Source organism: Nuphar pumila, chromosome 3 (genome assembly GCF_984573655.1).
Source record: "Nuphar pumila chromosome 3, dmNupPumi1.hap1.1, whole genome shotgun sequence".
Taxonomy (NCBI): domain Eukaryota; kingdom Viridiplantae; phylum Streptophyta; class Magnoliopsida; order Nymphaeales; family Nymphaeaceae; genus Nuphar; species Nuphar pumila.
In genome coordinates, this window is record NC_143251.1 from 15094937 (window position 1) to 15110676 (window position 15740).

General features: G+C 39.7%; 1 protein-coding gene across 1 annotated transcript; it reads right to left on the reverse strand.

The window, feature by feature from the left end:
* Positions 1 to 10293: 10293 nt before the first annotated feature.
* LOC149842094 (protein TUNICAMYCIN INDUCED 1-like) lies at positions 10294 to 12717 on the reverse strand. The gene is made up of 3 exons (XM_089998894.1): positions 11920 to 12717; positions 11493 to 11792; positions 10294 to 11368 (listed from the first exon to the last, which is right to left on the reverse strand). Exons 1-3 carry the CDS (start codon positions 12040 to 12042, stop codon positions 10550 to 10552), a joined length of 1242 nt encoding a protein of 413 aa, XP_089855020.1. The 5' UTR covers positions 12043 to 12717; the 3' UTR covers positions 10294 to 10549.
* Between the last annotated feature and the right edge of the window lie 3023 nt (positions 12718 to 15740).

The following is a 15740-nucleotide window of genomic DNA, read 5'->3' on the forward strand; positions in this document are numbered from 1 at the left end:
CGTCCCTCTCCGCACCCAACTCCTTTCTTCTCCGAAACAATGAAATCAACGCCAACGTCTGCATGAAAAAAAGGAGTTGGGGAGGCGTGAGGGATTGCCAGTGGCGGGTTTTCAGCATGGGAGGCTTTGTTTGCGTCGTGGAGTCGGACGACGATGACGAGGTCTGTTTTGGACGCATACCACATTTGCTTTTCCCAATGTTCACCGCTCCCCGTGTAAATCTAATGCAGAGTTTTTGGCTGGTGGGAGATGGACAGATTTTCGAAACTGAAAGGCCCTCCATCCCGCCCCCGCCCCCGCCCCCGCCCCCGCCCCCCATCATTTATGATTCGTCCGGTTCATCCTTAAATTCTCACCATTTCGTCATGTTGTTTCGTTTTGGTTATAGCAGAGTCCTTACGGAGGGAGTATAAGGTAAGGGTGTCAACAGGTCGGGTTTACCCGGACCCGACCCCAACCAAACCCTATGGGGTCCGGATATGGTGATAAATAAGAAAACCCAATTAAGACCTAGGTTTAGACCCGAAGGTCCTATTAATACATGGAGCCGGGTATAGATTGTGAAATTTTATATCAGACCTGAGCCCAACCTAAGTTTCGATTAAGACCTAATTTTTCAATGTAAAAATGATAAAAAAATATTATTTTATAGAGTATGACCCAGGTTCATGTAGTTTTTATCGAGTTTGGGTATGGTTTCTCTTATGGTGGGTCCGATTAGGCTAGAGTCCGAACCTGATACCATACTCGGGGCCAAGACTGATTCTATATGGGTCTGAGCCAAACTCGACCTGTTGACACCCCTAGTATAAGGTGCAATGTTATTTTCGTTTTTTGCAATATGATTGCACACTTTTAGAGTGCTGCTTTGACATACAGCCTATCAGCCTCTGCCATGAGACTCAACACCAGATAGTGGGTGATCAGTACAATCAAAGAGTACCATCACATTGCACTTTATCTCAATTCGTCTTTGTGCCACTGTCTGTGCTTCAATAAAAAAAGTTGTATTCTTGTTTGTTAAGAACTGACTAAGCTATATTTGAGAACCCACGTTGGAGGCAGTTGAAAAAAGTACAACTACTGGATTTCAAAGAATAGATTTGGGAGGAGTTGTTGACTCTCATAAACAACTCCTTCAAAGATTTAGGCTTGCAACTACTCCATATTCCTCCTCACCATGTTTGAGAATCCAATGTCATTCAAGAAATCCCAACAAAAACACATTCTGAGCTCAACCCTTAAAAGGTAGTGAGTGAGAAAACAAAAATGTGCTTACAAAATTAAAGAGAAATAAACATGAAACCTGAAAATTTCACTAGAAGATTTAAAAAAAAATGCCTTCCTCCTCCTAGTAACAGTATTAGCCAAGCAAAAAACTGCTACTAATATATTAACATTACTAACTACAGCAAAAACAACAACATTACCACTACGTAAAATGGTACATTTCTATCAACCAACAACTAGCAAATATAGTAAAAAAGAGTACATGAGACTCAATATTCCAGGCAAAAATTGTATATCCCAATATCAGATCTCTCACTATATTCCGATTGTTTAAAAAAAAGGAAAAAAATAAACTAAATCACAAGAACATATAGCAAAGGTCAAAGTTATGATCCTAGCATGGATTGGATTGACTTTGGGTCTAGCCTAAGTTATGATCATAGAATGGGTTTGGGTCTATTGGGTTTAAGGTCAAGTTTGGAACGAAGTCAAGATTGATGGGTTTTGGATCGGTTTAAATGGGTCATTATAAGGTTGAAACTGGATTGAGAAACTTGAACTGGTTTCACAAACTCAGAGAAGACATGAGAGTGGTGAGGTGGGGTTCTAGTCCAAGAAGGTGAACCGAACCAGTTTGAATCCAACTTGGTTTGGCCTCCATCGTTGAGGTGCTTCTCACAATGGAAGGACAGAGAGGTGGAGTTAGGGTGAGAAACCCCTTCCCACCCACCATTGCCATTAGGGCACCAGGCCGCCCCATCCACCCCCACCACCTGTCTGGCGGCCTCTCCCTTGCATCATTTGTTTTTCCAATGAGTGCTTTGGTGGTAGTGGTAATTTCTGCCAGAATAAGAAGCGTGAGGCTATCAGAATCCAGGATTTGCAAATACCTTCTCTCCGAGAAGGAGTTGAAACCAGGCAAATCAAGGATTTGAAAGTAGCGGATTCCATGCTTATTTTTTAGTTTCATTCATCTCCCTTCTCCCCCAATAACTCTCAACTCCCTCAAACCCAAATAACTATTATTGGATCTAGCATATCTAGATCCCTTATCCATATTTGTCATGAACAGCATGGTAGATAGAGATGCTAACCACATTTGTCATGAACAACAATAACAACCGCATGGTCAATCTATTCAAGATAGAGATCGGCAACTGCATGGTCGATCTTCAAGATAATGCTAATCACATTTGTCATGAACAACAACAATTCGTTCGGTCTCTCAATGATATGGATAATCACATTTGCCAAAGATATAGACTAGAAGAGAGAGATTAAATACCTGGATAATAAGGAAGAAGTTAGAGAAGATAAAAATCATATCTTATCTTATAGAAAGGCTTATCAAGATCAAAATATAATACATATAAAAATATGTAAAAATGTTAAGGATAAGGAAGTTCATATTGTCAGTCTATGGACGTAGGCGTCATTGCCGAACCAAGTATATCTCACATATCCATTTCTCTGTCTCCCTCTCACTCTAGCATATCACATTTTTTTTTTATTGTTGGCTTCCAAATTCGTTCATGGTATCAGAGCTAGAACTGTGAGTTCATACGGTTCATTTTCATGGCTTCTACTTCTTCCTCATCCAAATTCTCATATCCAACAACATTGAATGTTGTTAATTTTGTGTCACTAAAATTGACACACACTAACTGTCTACTCTGGAGGATGCGACTATTGGGTTGATAGAAAATCAAGATCTCCAGGGATTCATAAGCTATGAATTTCACATCCCAAAGCAGTTTTTAGTTGATGATAATGAAACTTGTGCCAAAAATTCATATTTCATCGCATGGAGGAAATGAGATCGGCTACTATGTGGGTGGATAATTGGCACCTTATCCAAGGAAGTTCTTGGATTCATCGTTGGGTTTGATACTGCCGCACAAGTGTAGTCAACCCTTTAAGAGGCATTTGCTCTTAACTCTCAAGAGCGTAAATGCTATTTGTTGCAGAAGCTTCAGACATTTTGAAAATGTACTCTTTCTCTCTCTGAATACATAGCTTTTTTCAAGAATACCTGTGATGAGCTTGCCATTATTGGCAAACTTGTCGATGACAGGAACAAAGTGTTCTCGCTTTTGAATGGTCTTGAATATAAATATGAAGCATTCATCATATCCATGATGAAGTCGTTGGTTCCTACATATAAAAATCTAATTTTTTTTCTTCAGTCCCATGAGACTTTTAAAACTCTTCAGACGTCTGATTAGGATCATCACCCTAATCAAAATGTGACATTTATAAGCTAGCATCAAGATAAAAATCAAAACAACAAGAGAGAAGGTTTTCAAAACCGTTTTTCATCTCGAGGTCTTGGTTTCTCTCAAATGAAAAATCAATCATCATGCCAAATGAATCAACAATTCCAAAACAATCAAAACTGTCAAAATAAGCAAGGCAATCAGTAAAAGGATAAGCATATAGTCTGCCAAATTTGTTCAAAGCTGAATCACACTACATTAAAGTATTACTACAGGTTCAATCAAATGTACCAAGTTGGTGACATTTCTCAAGCATTGGCAGCTATGACAGTTTCAGATAATCAAGATCATGCTCGGTTTCCTGACATAGGTGCAAGCTCTCATGTTACAACTGACCCAGGTATGCTTCATAAGCTTAATCCCTACTTCGGTCGAGAAAAAATAATGGTGAAAAATAGAGAAAAACTCCCTATAACCCATGTTGGCTCAGTTGACCTTCAAATATGTCAGAAAAAACTTAGACTTGATAATATTCTAGTTATTCCTGATATGAAAAAATTTTGATTTTTGTTAGCTAATTAAGATATGATCAACCTTTATTTTTTAAGTTCTATAATGATCAGTTTCATATAAAGGACAAGGTGACCAAGAGACAGATAACTTCAGAGCTTAGAATTTGTGACCTCTACATCCTGAAACCTACGAAGAAAGAGGCTTTCTTTTCGAATAGACAACGCAATGTGAGCAAGGAAGAATGACATCGCCGATTGGGACACCCGAGTATGGCGATAGTTGATTTTTTGCAAAATATAAGATTAATTTCTTTTTCAGCAAATAAAAATAAAATCATTTATGAAAGTTGCATCATGGCTAAGTCAAGTCGACTCTCATTTAATAGTTCTGAAGTGTCTTCTAGTAAACCATTTAAAAAGATACATTGCGACATTTGGGGGCCAACACCCAAAGTTTTTCACCAAGGTTTCAAATATTATGTCATTATGGTCGACGACTTCTTCAGATATGTTTGGCTATACCATTTAAAATTGAAATCTAATTTCCTTAATTGATTGTATGAGTTTCATAAGTTGATTTTAAACATATTCAATGCCTCTGTTAAAAAATTTCAATCTGATGGTGGTGAAGAATTCATGGGGTATTAATTTCAATAGTACATAAGAGTCAATGTAATTCATCATAATGTTTCATGTCCCTACACGCCCGAACAAAATGGATGTGCGAAAAATGAGACAGTGTAGTATTGTTGAACTAAGTCTTGCCATGATGTTTTATGTTGCTTTACTTACAAAATTTTGGGTGGATGCCTTTCTCACGGTAGTTTGGTTAATCAACCGCTTACCTAGCTTGGCATTAAAGATGATGTCCCCATATGAAAAGCTATTTCGCAAGAGGTCTAAATATGGATACTTTCGTGTTTTTAGGTCAAGGTGTTTTTCGCATTTGCGTGATTATGCTAAGAATAAATTTTCTTTGCAATCTCTACCATATGTGTTTTTAGGCTATAGCAATAATTATAAGGGATATCACTGTCGTCATGTTGATACTGGTCGAGTTTACATAAGTTGCCATATGATTTTTAATGAAAGGTTTTTCCCTTTTAAAGGTAGTTTATATAATGGCCATGATCTTTCTTATTGGGAGCAAGTCAAAAAGAGTACAACAATACATATTGACAACCAAAATCAAAGCACCATCCTTGTCGATCCGGATTATCCAAAGAACACTGCTATTAGTCTCAACTCAGATGAGTCTCAACAGTTGTTGCCCATGGCATCTTCCTGCACCGATTCCTCTAGTACCTCAGTCTCACCCATCACTCCTCATTCATCGATTTCTTCTTATTCTACCACCCTCCCTAGTAATGCTCATCTTATGTTGACTAGCGCCAAGGCCGGTGTCGTTAAATCCAACCCAAAATATTTTTTAGTTGAGTTAGACATCCCTCTTGAACCCAAATCCGTTAAAGCGGCTTTCCTCTCACCCTGGTTGGTTTCGAGCCATGCAGGAAGAAATGAATGTTCTTTCCCACACCAAATCTTGGGAACTTGTTCCTAAGACCCTTGACATGAACATAGTCAGTTGCTAATGGGTCTTCAAGACTAAGCTTCATGTCGACAGTTACTTAGATTGACTCAAAGCTCGCTTGGTCGCCAAGGGTTTGATCACCTAGCTTTTCGGAGTCGATTTTCTTGAGACTTTCTCCCCTGACATCAAACCCACTACCATTGCCTTAGCTTCTTCTTGGCTCATTCGCCAACTTGACATGAAAAATGCCTTCCTTCATGGCTCTCTTGATAAACCTATCTTCATGGGCCAACCACCTGGTTTTCGGGATCCTTTCAAACCCACCCACGTGTGTAAATTTCACCATGTCTTATATGGGTTACGCTAATGCTCTCGCACTGGCTCTTTTACAGTGTTGTTGATTCATCTCTTTTCATATGTCGACATGCTCGTAGGTGCATCTTTTTATTATTATATGTCAATGACATCATTATCAGTGAGAGTAATACTACTTTCTTGACTAATGTTATTCAGCAGTTGTGTAAAGAGTTTGTCATGACAAATATTGGGGATCTTCATCATTTTTTGAGAGTTCAAGTCCAATGGTTTGATGCAGCTTTTTTCCCTGATCAAACTTGCTATGCCTATGAGATTCTTGACAAGGCTCAGATGAAGGACTGCCACCCTATTTTCACCCCTATGGTCAGTCGCCTATCACTGCCTCTTGCTTCTCCTCCCTATGCCAATGTTCTTTATTACCAGAGTTTAGTTGGGAGATTTCAGTACCTTATTTTCACACGATTGGACATCTCTTATAGTGTTAATTATGTTCGTCAATATATGCATGCTCCTACTGAGTTCCATTTTCAGCTTGTCAAGCGCATTCTTTGGTACATCAAAGGCACCATCCATTTTGGCATCCGCCTCCTTGCTCATAATTCTTTCATTTTTTATGGGTTTTCGGATGTTGATTGGGTCTGTTGTCCCACCACCTGCCGGTCTACCTCCCGCTATTATGCTTATCATGGAGGAAACTGTATTTCTTGGAGCGTAAAGAAGCAACCCAATGTTGCCTGCTCGAGCACTAAAACTGATTATCGCTCTTTAGCCTCCTTCACGACTGAACTCACTTGAATCACGTTTATCCTTCATGATCTTGGCCTTTATATTTCACAAGCTCCTACAATATTTTGCAATAATCTCTCTGCCTTGCATATGACTTAGAACCACGTGTTTCACAATCACTCTAAGCATATCGAGATCGATTATCACTTCGTGCACGAGAAGGTCGCTCAGTGTCAGCTTATTACAACCTTCATCCCTTCACATCTCCAAGTTGCTAATATATTTACCAAGCCACTAACGAAGGTTGCCTTCCATTCTCTAAGACCCAAACTCGACCTCTGAACTACACCACTTCCCAGTTTGAAGAGTATTATCAGATCTAGCATATCTAGATTCATTATTTACATTTGTCGTGAACAACATACTTGGCCTATTCAAGATAGAGATGCTAACCACATTTGTCGTGAACAACAACAACAATATAGTCGATCTATTCAAGATAGAGATCGATCTATTCAAGATAATGCTAACCACATTTGTCGTGAACAACAACAGTCCGTTTGATCTCTCAATGATATGGATAATCACATTTGCCAAAGAGGTAGACTATAAGAGAGAGAAGAAGAAAGTTAGAGAAGATGAGAAGCATGTCTTATCTTATAGAAAGGCTTATCAAGATCAAAATGTAATACATATAAAAATGTGTAAAAGCGTTGAGAAAGGATAAGGAAGTTCATATTGCTAGCCCATGGATGTAGGCGCTATTGTTGAACCACGTATATCTTGCATATCCATTTCTCTCTCTCTCTCTCTCTCATTCTATCATAGCGTATTTTTCCTTTTATCATTGGCTTCCGAATTCGTTTAATAACTACCTCGGACGCCCTCTCACTTCCTTTGACACCCTCCTCCCAAACATAGTCTTAGTTTTGCATAAATTGCAAAATCAGCTTGAGTTTTTTGTTTTTTATAACCGTGAGTTGGGATGCAAACGTGTTGGATCCAAAACAGCTAAATATATTAAGAAGTCTCATCCTGTTGAATTCAAAACAGCAAAAAATTGCAAAACCTCCATCCTTAATCGATCCATTTGCATCCCTAACTGGGGAAAGCACAGGTCCACGTCCTCTTTGCCCACCGGAAAGTACATCCAGGTTTCCGATCTTGAACTCATGACGTCCCTTCAACATGGTGGACGTTCACAAGTCACCAATGAGCAGAAGCTGCTTGAGCTAGAAAGCAATAATAACGAGTCTTCTTTTATCATTTTCTGTTTTAGGTTGCAGAGGAAAAGTATTAGCTGCACTCAACTGAACCATAAACGCAAATCTTGTTATCAGGATTTTCTCGAATCAAATCGCCAAAGTATTAGCTGCACTCATTCCAAAGTGTGGTTTGCTTTCGTTGTCATTTTAAGATTAAAATAATAATTGCCGCTATTGAGTTAAATTTCAGAGAAGAAAAAAAAATAAAAATAAAAGACAAGAGATTTATGTAGTTCAGCTCTCAGGCCTAGGTTCACCGGCAAATGAGGAAAGTAAAATCCACTAACAAGATTTTAGAAAATACAATGACAGAGATATAGGACTCACAAAACTCTAATACACTCCAAAAATCACATACCCAACTTCAAAAAGAGACGGCAGTATATACGACGAAGAGTAGAAAAACCTTGACCGGCATAATCTTACTACTGTTTAGTGATCACTTGTCGTCAATTCGTGATGTAATTCTTCGGATTCGAATTAAATCTATGAAATATTTTTCCTTTAAAAAAATTTACAAAACTAGACAATTCTATACCGCAGGAGCTCCACCCCTGTTCTCATGAAAGAGGTTTGTGGTGAGCTCCCAGCTGGGGCATATTGGTCTAAGCCCTCTAAGACTACCGCAAACCAAATTGAAAATTACAAATTTTTATTGTATGATCTTTCATCGTGGACCAGAACAGGTTCAGAATTCAAGACACCCACATAACATAGAGCCAATCGTGTAACCAAGTTAGTTCCTCTTAATTGCAACCCGAATCAGTAAGAATGGCAAAAAAAAAAAAGTTATTCTAAGTGAGTTTACACCGAGGTGTGGTCACCAAGAACAACGAGAATTGGGAATTGAACCCTCATCTATTCATTCATCATTGCTGTGAATAGGGCCGAGGATGTTCTACACTAAAATCCAATAGAGAACATGCTGATTGGAAGAGGATCTGCTAACCAATATCCAATAACACGGATTTTGTATTAGGATATAATCATGACAAGTTTAGGGTACGGTAGTGCCAGAGATATTGTTTTTCTGAATTGCGAGGAAAATCCCATGATATTTTAGAAAGAAAAAAATATGGGAGAAATTAAAATGAATTGAAAATGATTTCAATCTAGGTACCAAAATGGACCCTACTTTTAGATCACTTCAATCTCAATACTAACATGTGGATATATATATATATATATATATATATATATGCTAATGCCTGCGCAGGAATAGGGGTCGTACGGGCTGGATATGAGCTGGATCATGCTTGATTCAATTCTAAACCAGAAATCCATGCAACGGGTTCGAATGTGAACTTGGATCCCAGTAAGATCTGATTAAGTAGGGTTGAATATGATCCAGTAAAAGAGAACCGTAAACAGACTTTTACATGTAAACAGTGAGATCAGATTTGATCTAAATCTGAACATGGATCCAACATAAAATATTGATCAGAATCCAATTCGAATCCAAGAATAATTTTAACTAAGCATATTTGAATTGATGGGAGTGCACATACAAATTATTCTAAAGATCTATATTTACAATGAAATGTTGGGCTCGGATCAAAGTTTTAACTACATTTTGTAGGCTAACGACTATTAGTTATGGATGAAGCAGAAGCACAATTGGGGTAATGCTGGTACAGCAGAATATTTCGGCCATGTTTGCAATACCCTGTGATTCTTGGGCATTTTCATCACAAGCACAGCACAAGAAGTACAAGTTGTGATTGTGATTTGCCAGCTATGATAGTTTTTGCCTTGAATCTTTCAAAAGTTGATTACTAAATTGACCTTGTATCCAACTATCACAGCTTTACTTTTTTGGCTGTGATTGTTCATCCCTACATGTGACCAAAGCAAACATGTCATTCAAATTGAGTTACTTTTTTTTTTTATGATGAGAAACCCTCCTGAGAACTGGGTCATGACCACCTCAATAACTTCAACTCAAATTAGAGCCTATATCATCAATTCATAGGTATAAAAATTTCCTGACAATGAATATATCAATTGTTCAGTCTGAATGTGTTATGTTACGTACTCTCGACTTGCATGTTGTACGTTTAGTCTTCCTAGGGTTGTTTACCAATAGCAAAGTTGTTGATCTTCAGTATTTTAGCAGGTAATCCACTGCAAAAGGAGGCAAGTTCTAGCAGATTCGTCATCCAAGGTCCCAGACACAAAGCAACCTACAACCAAAGTTATTGCATTGAAGCATGACCCAACATCTCCTTATCAGTCTCCGATTTCACTTCCACAGAAGGCAGCTCCGTCCGCCCGTTCCACGTAGTCTTCTTCTGTAGCACACAAGCGCACCCTAAGGATGTGTTCATGTCTGGAGGAAGGAGGGTTTCGTGAGCTATCTTTCCACAGAAAATGAGTCTGACCACCCAGGGGATATTGAAAGCAGAACCACTTTGAGCATGGAAAGCAAATCCCATATAGGAGAAAACCCAACCCCTTAAACAATAAGATGATCAGTCAAACTAGAGGAGAAGAGAACTAAGAAGAAAAAATAGCAATTATACAAAATACGTTTCCGCAAGGGTCAGAAATTGATAATACAACTACAGGAACTACGGTATTCCGTTTACTTTCATTTATCTCAAAAACTCAACATCTCGGTTGAATAATTACATCAAACAGATGTCCGGCTAAAAAGACAAAAAAAGGTATATATTCAATATTCTGTTCCCGTCTCTCGACTTTGCTGTACAACAGGAAGGAAAGAGGAAAGACACTGTAAAAAGACGCGCTTCAAAGGGAGAAAGGTGAGGGAGGAAACATCACCAACGGCGTCATCGGCCTCGTACTGTTACCGAACAACGCAGATTGCGAGAACGAATCCGCTATGCCGTAGGGCTGCACCTGTTTCAGCATCTCCACCGTGAGCTTGTCGCCCTCCAATATCGCTACCACCTCGAAGTACAGCCTCGCCACCGACGGCCTCGTCCGCCACGACGGGAACGCTTCCCAGGCCGCCTCGTCCGTACCATCCAGGCTCTTCTCCACTCCGAACGCCATCTTCACGAACGTCTGGACGGACGCCTCTGCGCGCGTCAACCTCACGGAGGACAGCGCCGGCGATCCCTCTGGTTTTCCGGCAGCAACCGCCTTCTTCAGAATCTCTTCGAAGACGGTGAGCTTGCGGTCGGAGACGTTGAGCGAGGAAAGTGGCCACATTCCGAGCGGGGCCATCGCCGTCGACTCAAGAGGAGGAGCGGCCATTCCGGCGGACGGAGACCGGTCCGGCTGAGAAGGGGTGGAGAGCTGCAGGAGTCCGGGAGCTAGGCGCTTGACCTTGAGGCGGTTGGCCGCTGCGGAAGAAACGCGATCGGCGGGGGCGGTGATGGGGGAGACGGTGAGAGAGGAGGGACCAACGATCCTGAGGGAGAAGAGGGGCTGCTGCTGCGAGAGGGAGGCGTGGCGGAGGTGGTGGGCGAGGGAGGAGAGTGTGGCGTTGGAGGAGTAGAGGTCGATGGGCTGCCTCAGCACCACGGCCTTCGCTCCCTGGACGGTCACCGTCGCCCCGTCCGATAAGATCACCTTCTTCACCTCTCCGGCGTCCACGTCGTGCTGCAACGACCACACCCCACCGTCAGTCGATCATTTCGTGATTCCACCATCGATCAACCGGGCGAAAACAGAAACAATAAAAAAGAAAAAAGGGAAAAGGAACACCATTTCCAAAGAAACTTACGGGAAGGGAGAGGCGCATTCCCTGGCCATCCTGAATCCAGAGCTCCATCGGACCAGACAGATCAAAGGGACCCAGGACGGGTTCCATGAGGCCGGAGCTCGAAGAAAGGATGGACGGATCGACGGATCTCCACTGCTTCACGTCCTCCATGATCTTGAAGGGAAGGACCTTCCTATCCATCTTTATATCGAATTCATAGGCCGTCGATTGCCCGACGACCATGTCTCCGAAATCGTACTCGACGATCGTCAACTCCTCTGACTTTACCCCTATTTTCTTCGCTATCAGCTCCTTCAGATCCTGAATTGGAACCCAAGAACAAAAACCAGAAGCATTGTTGAGTTCCGGATATCAAATATCAGAAAATTCTACAATTCAAGATAAAGGAAAGGCAAGAAAAAACGGAAATCTTGGAGAAATTCCTTACCGAGACAACTTTGAACGCTGATCGCTGAAATCCATCGGCTGGAGAGAAGGAATGCACCGTCTCGACCGTCAAGAACACCACCACCAGAAGAGACGCGACCAAGAAACGGGATCGGGGCTCCATTTCGTACACCAGAAGGATCAGAGGGAGGAACGAGGCGAAATTGCAGGAGAGAGATTTCGAGATAATCTCGTTTTTTCAATCGATCGTGATTGTAATTTGCTCTCCTTCTTCTCCACTTGGTGGTTGACTGTTGCGGTGGAGACGACGAGCTTCTTATGGATGCTTCTGGATTTATCGAGGTGTGAGGGGACCCTACGCGGTCTATGACGTGGAAGGTTTCAGCCAATCACAGTGGAGATAGTGATGCTAGGTAAAATCTTATTGGTCGAAGCACGTAAGAGGACAATGACGTGGAAAACAAGACCGTGTTTCCCGGGGGAGACGGTCCGACGGATAAGCCTTGCCGAAGACGGCAAAGTTTTCATTTTAAGAGTTTGACTGCGGCATCCCCTTCGATTTATGAAATCACAAATATATCCCTTCGTGTCCAGATATCGGGATGGAAATCGGTCCTTTATTAGAACCCATTTTATCGGATCTAACTTGAACTCTCTGAGATCCAGATCCAAAATGCTTATGGTGGTGTTTCGGATAGGGGTGGGCAACGGGCCAGGAAGCCTGATGGGCCAAGATTTTAGGCTCGGGCTCTTTAGGTATAGAGCTGAAACCCGATCTGTTGTATACTACGGTCTCTGTCCAATGTGTCTATGTAGGCATAAAACTTTGAAGGTTTACCCCTCGACCCCAGGGAGTCGCAAAGCTTCAGCTTATGCATGGCGTTGACGCCTATAGGATTTGAACCTAGACAGACCATCAAACTGTTACGTAAAGCATCTTCACTGAGAGCCTAATCGGTTTAACAAGGGGGCAAGTTTATGTTCATAGGGATGGAAAAGAATCACACAGTATGAGTACATTAGTTCAGCAGTGACCAAGCTATGTAGTGGACATATTTTCAGTCCTTCAAGATATTCTTTTGAAGTTCTTAAAAAATCATTTTGGAGTTTTTAGAAAAATATTAAATTTTGGTTTGAGCCACGGTTAACGCATTTTTCTCTTATTGAAGGATATCACTAGATTAAGATAACAGTTTCATATTTATTTCCTTAAAAGAATATATGCTGGATGATTTTCACATCCATAAACATGTCTTGGCTAACTAGTTTTTGACTAGGGCTGGTGAACAAGCCCAATGAACCAAACATAGGCTGTTCGAGTTAACTTGTTTTGCTTGAGCTGGCTCATTTACAAATAACTTATAATTTCTAATTGAAAATAACAAATTTACACCCTAAACCTACTGATTGAAGTTCAAACTGGCCATGTGTCGTTAGCATTCGAGGGTCTCAGCGACATTTTGGGCCTTTTTCTATCGGATTTTCAATAGTTTTTTCCTAATGTTTTTTTTTTTAAACATGCCTAAACTTGTTTTACGCTAGTTTCTTATTGATTTGAGCCTAAAAACCATGGATTTTAGTGCCAATTTTACCCAAATATACCTCATTTAGGGCATTTTTCGGGAAAAAATATAGGGTTTCTGTTTAAACCCTACTGGGAGACTGAGATCCGACCGATAATAGGCCAGATCTGGCACTGATGGAAGCCGGTTTGGGCACCTGTGGTGGCCGGATTTGTCACCGAAAAAAAAAGATATCTTCTTTAAGGGTCGATTCTTCTTTGGAATCAGAAAACCCGTCGATCAAAACCGAAAATAGGGCTGACCAAGTCGATTGAATCCACCAAAAAAGGGGTGTGAGGGTGATTAGAGAGACTTACCTTACTGGCAATGGTGAAAAGGTTTTATCTCTATCGAAAAAATGAAGGGTAGAAAAATCGTGAGTCCCCTACCTCTTCCTCTCTGCTCCCTCGTCCGACTCACCCGCCAATGCCGACACTCCTCGCTATTGTTGTCTCTCCTCACTGGAAAAGGAGAAACGAAGAAAGAAATTACATTGAGTAGGTTTCGGTCGAACCCCACTCACGGTGGTTTTTTCTCTCTCCTCTTCGGTTTAAAGAATAAAGGATCAAGATCCTTCCTCTTTATTTGTTTTTTTTTTTTATGTTCTTATTATCATAAGGCCTACTATTTTATGATATTTTCTGTTAAAAGCTTAAGAATTTTTTTAATAATAGTTTCTATTTTTAGATAATTACCTTTTCAAACATGTCTACTAAAATGATTCCAGAACATGGTTTCTGATTCATGTTTTTTTAGAAATAGTGGATCTATTTTTTTGGAATTACAAAACAGTTGTTTTTTTATTTAACTCAGAAAAAGCTTTAAATTATTGTTATTAAGTTGAGCCAAGTTATTTTTCATAAAAATAATTACTAAATTTTGAAATCTTAGAAAAGTGGTTTTTCTTTTACGATAAAATTTGAGGTTAAGGTTCTGATTTATTAATTGTGCTTAAAATAAGCTATTTTGTTCATCAAATATATATTAGTGCATTGTTAGAATTACTTGTTGGTTGGCATATTTTTAGCATAATTAATAATTGTTTATGCATGCCTAGACAATAAAAGCAACATAAGATTAATTTTCCTGAAAAGAAAATTAGTTGAGATTTACTAATTGATAACTAATCTTAATATTTATCTATATGTTTAGGCATTATGAAAAACAGAATAATTATGGTTAAGCTATTCAAAATCGAATAATTGAATGGTATAAATTTTGGAACATGGAGGAAGATGAAATATTTGTTAACCCATGACAAAATCTTGCATGTATTGAACAATGTAAAACCTTCACTTACTGACAAATCTATTGAAGAGAAAAAAATATATATAACAAGTTCATTGAGAATAATCATTTTGCTCACACAACTCTCCTCACATTCATGCAAGACGATTTTATTCAGGTTTTTTAGGACTATGACTCGGCTAAGAAAATGATAGAGGCAATTAAGGAGTATGATGTGACTTCAGAAACTCATATCCAACTTCTCTTGGAACAGTACAATTCATGCAAGATGGAGTCCGACAATGTCATTGACCATGTAAATTGCATACTAGTTATAGCTAAGGATCTGACAATAGTTGGGAATGTTATCCCAGAGAGGATATAGATTTCAACCATCCTAAGTAGCCTCTATCCATCGTAAAAAATGGTTGCAATTATCATGAGGCTGAACCATAAGAGCCTCACCCTTACCGAGCTCCTCCTTGTAGTTAGCTCTTGAGCAAGAGCATATGAATAAAGATAAGAGGGGTGAAGTCATGAACACATAAGTCACCTTTCCTGAACCCGCTCAAGGGATAAATCATGAGGGTTTATATTTCAAGAAATTCAAGAAGAATTTCAAGGGGAGTCAAGAGTAGTCATTAAAGGTTCTTGCTTTTCCTGTGAAAAATTAGGGCATTTCAAGAAAGATTGCCCAAACAGATCATAGAAAGAAAATCTAGGAAAATTGGTTGCAGAAAAATGTGAAGTTGTTTGCAAAGTATCAGAGTCTCTAATCACTGATGGTGACCTCTCAAGATGATAGATAGACTTAGGGGCGACACGATATATTTCAAAGACAAAAGAGGGACTTGTAAAATTGAAGGAGCTGAAGTCTAGTGATCACAAGATATATATGGGTAATAATACCTATAGTGATGTGGTCATAATTGAAACTTATAAGCTTTAATTAGGAGTGACTAGTTTGTTATATATATACCTTCCATGATAAGAAATATGTTATCTATAGCAGACTTTGTCAAGAAGAGTTTCAAAGTCTATTTTCATAGTAATAAGGTTATAATTGAGAATC

What these genes read in the sequence shown, in the direction of transcription:
- LOC149842094 (XM_089998894.1), bottom strand. Translation starts at nt 12,042, where the DNA reads ATGGAGCCCCGATCCCGTTTCTTGGTCGCGTCTCTTCTGGTGGTGGTG. An exon ending in CAGCGTTCAAAGTTGTCTCG is followed by an intron (nt 11,793 to 11,919) that starts GTAAGGAATTTC and finishes GTTCCAATTCAG; the next exon opens with GATCTGAAGGAGCTGATAGC. An exon ending in GAATGCGCCTCTCCCTTCCC is followed by an intron (nt 11,369 to 11,492) that starts GTAAGTTTCTTT and finishes TGGTCGTTGCAG; the next exon opens with CACGACGTGGACGCCGGAGA.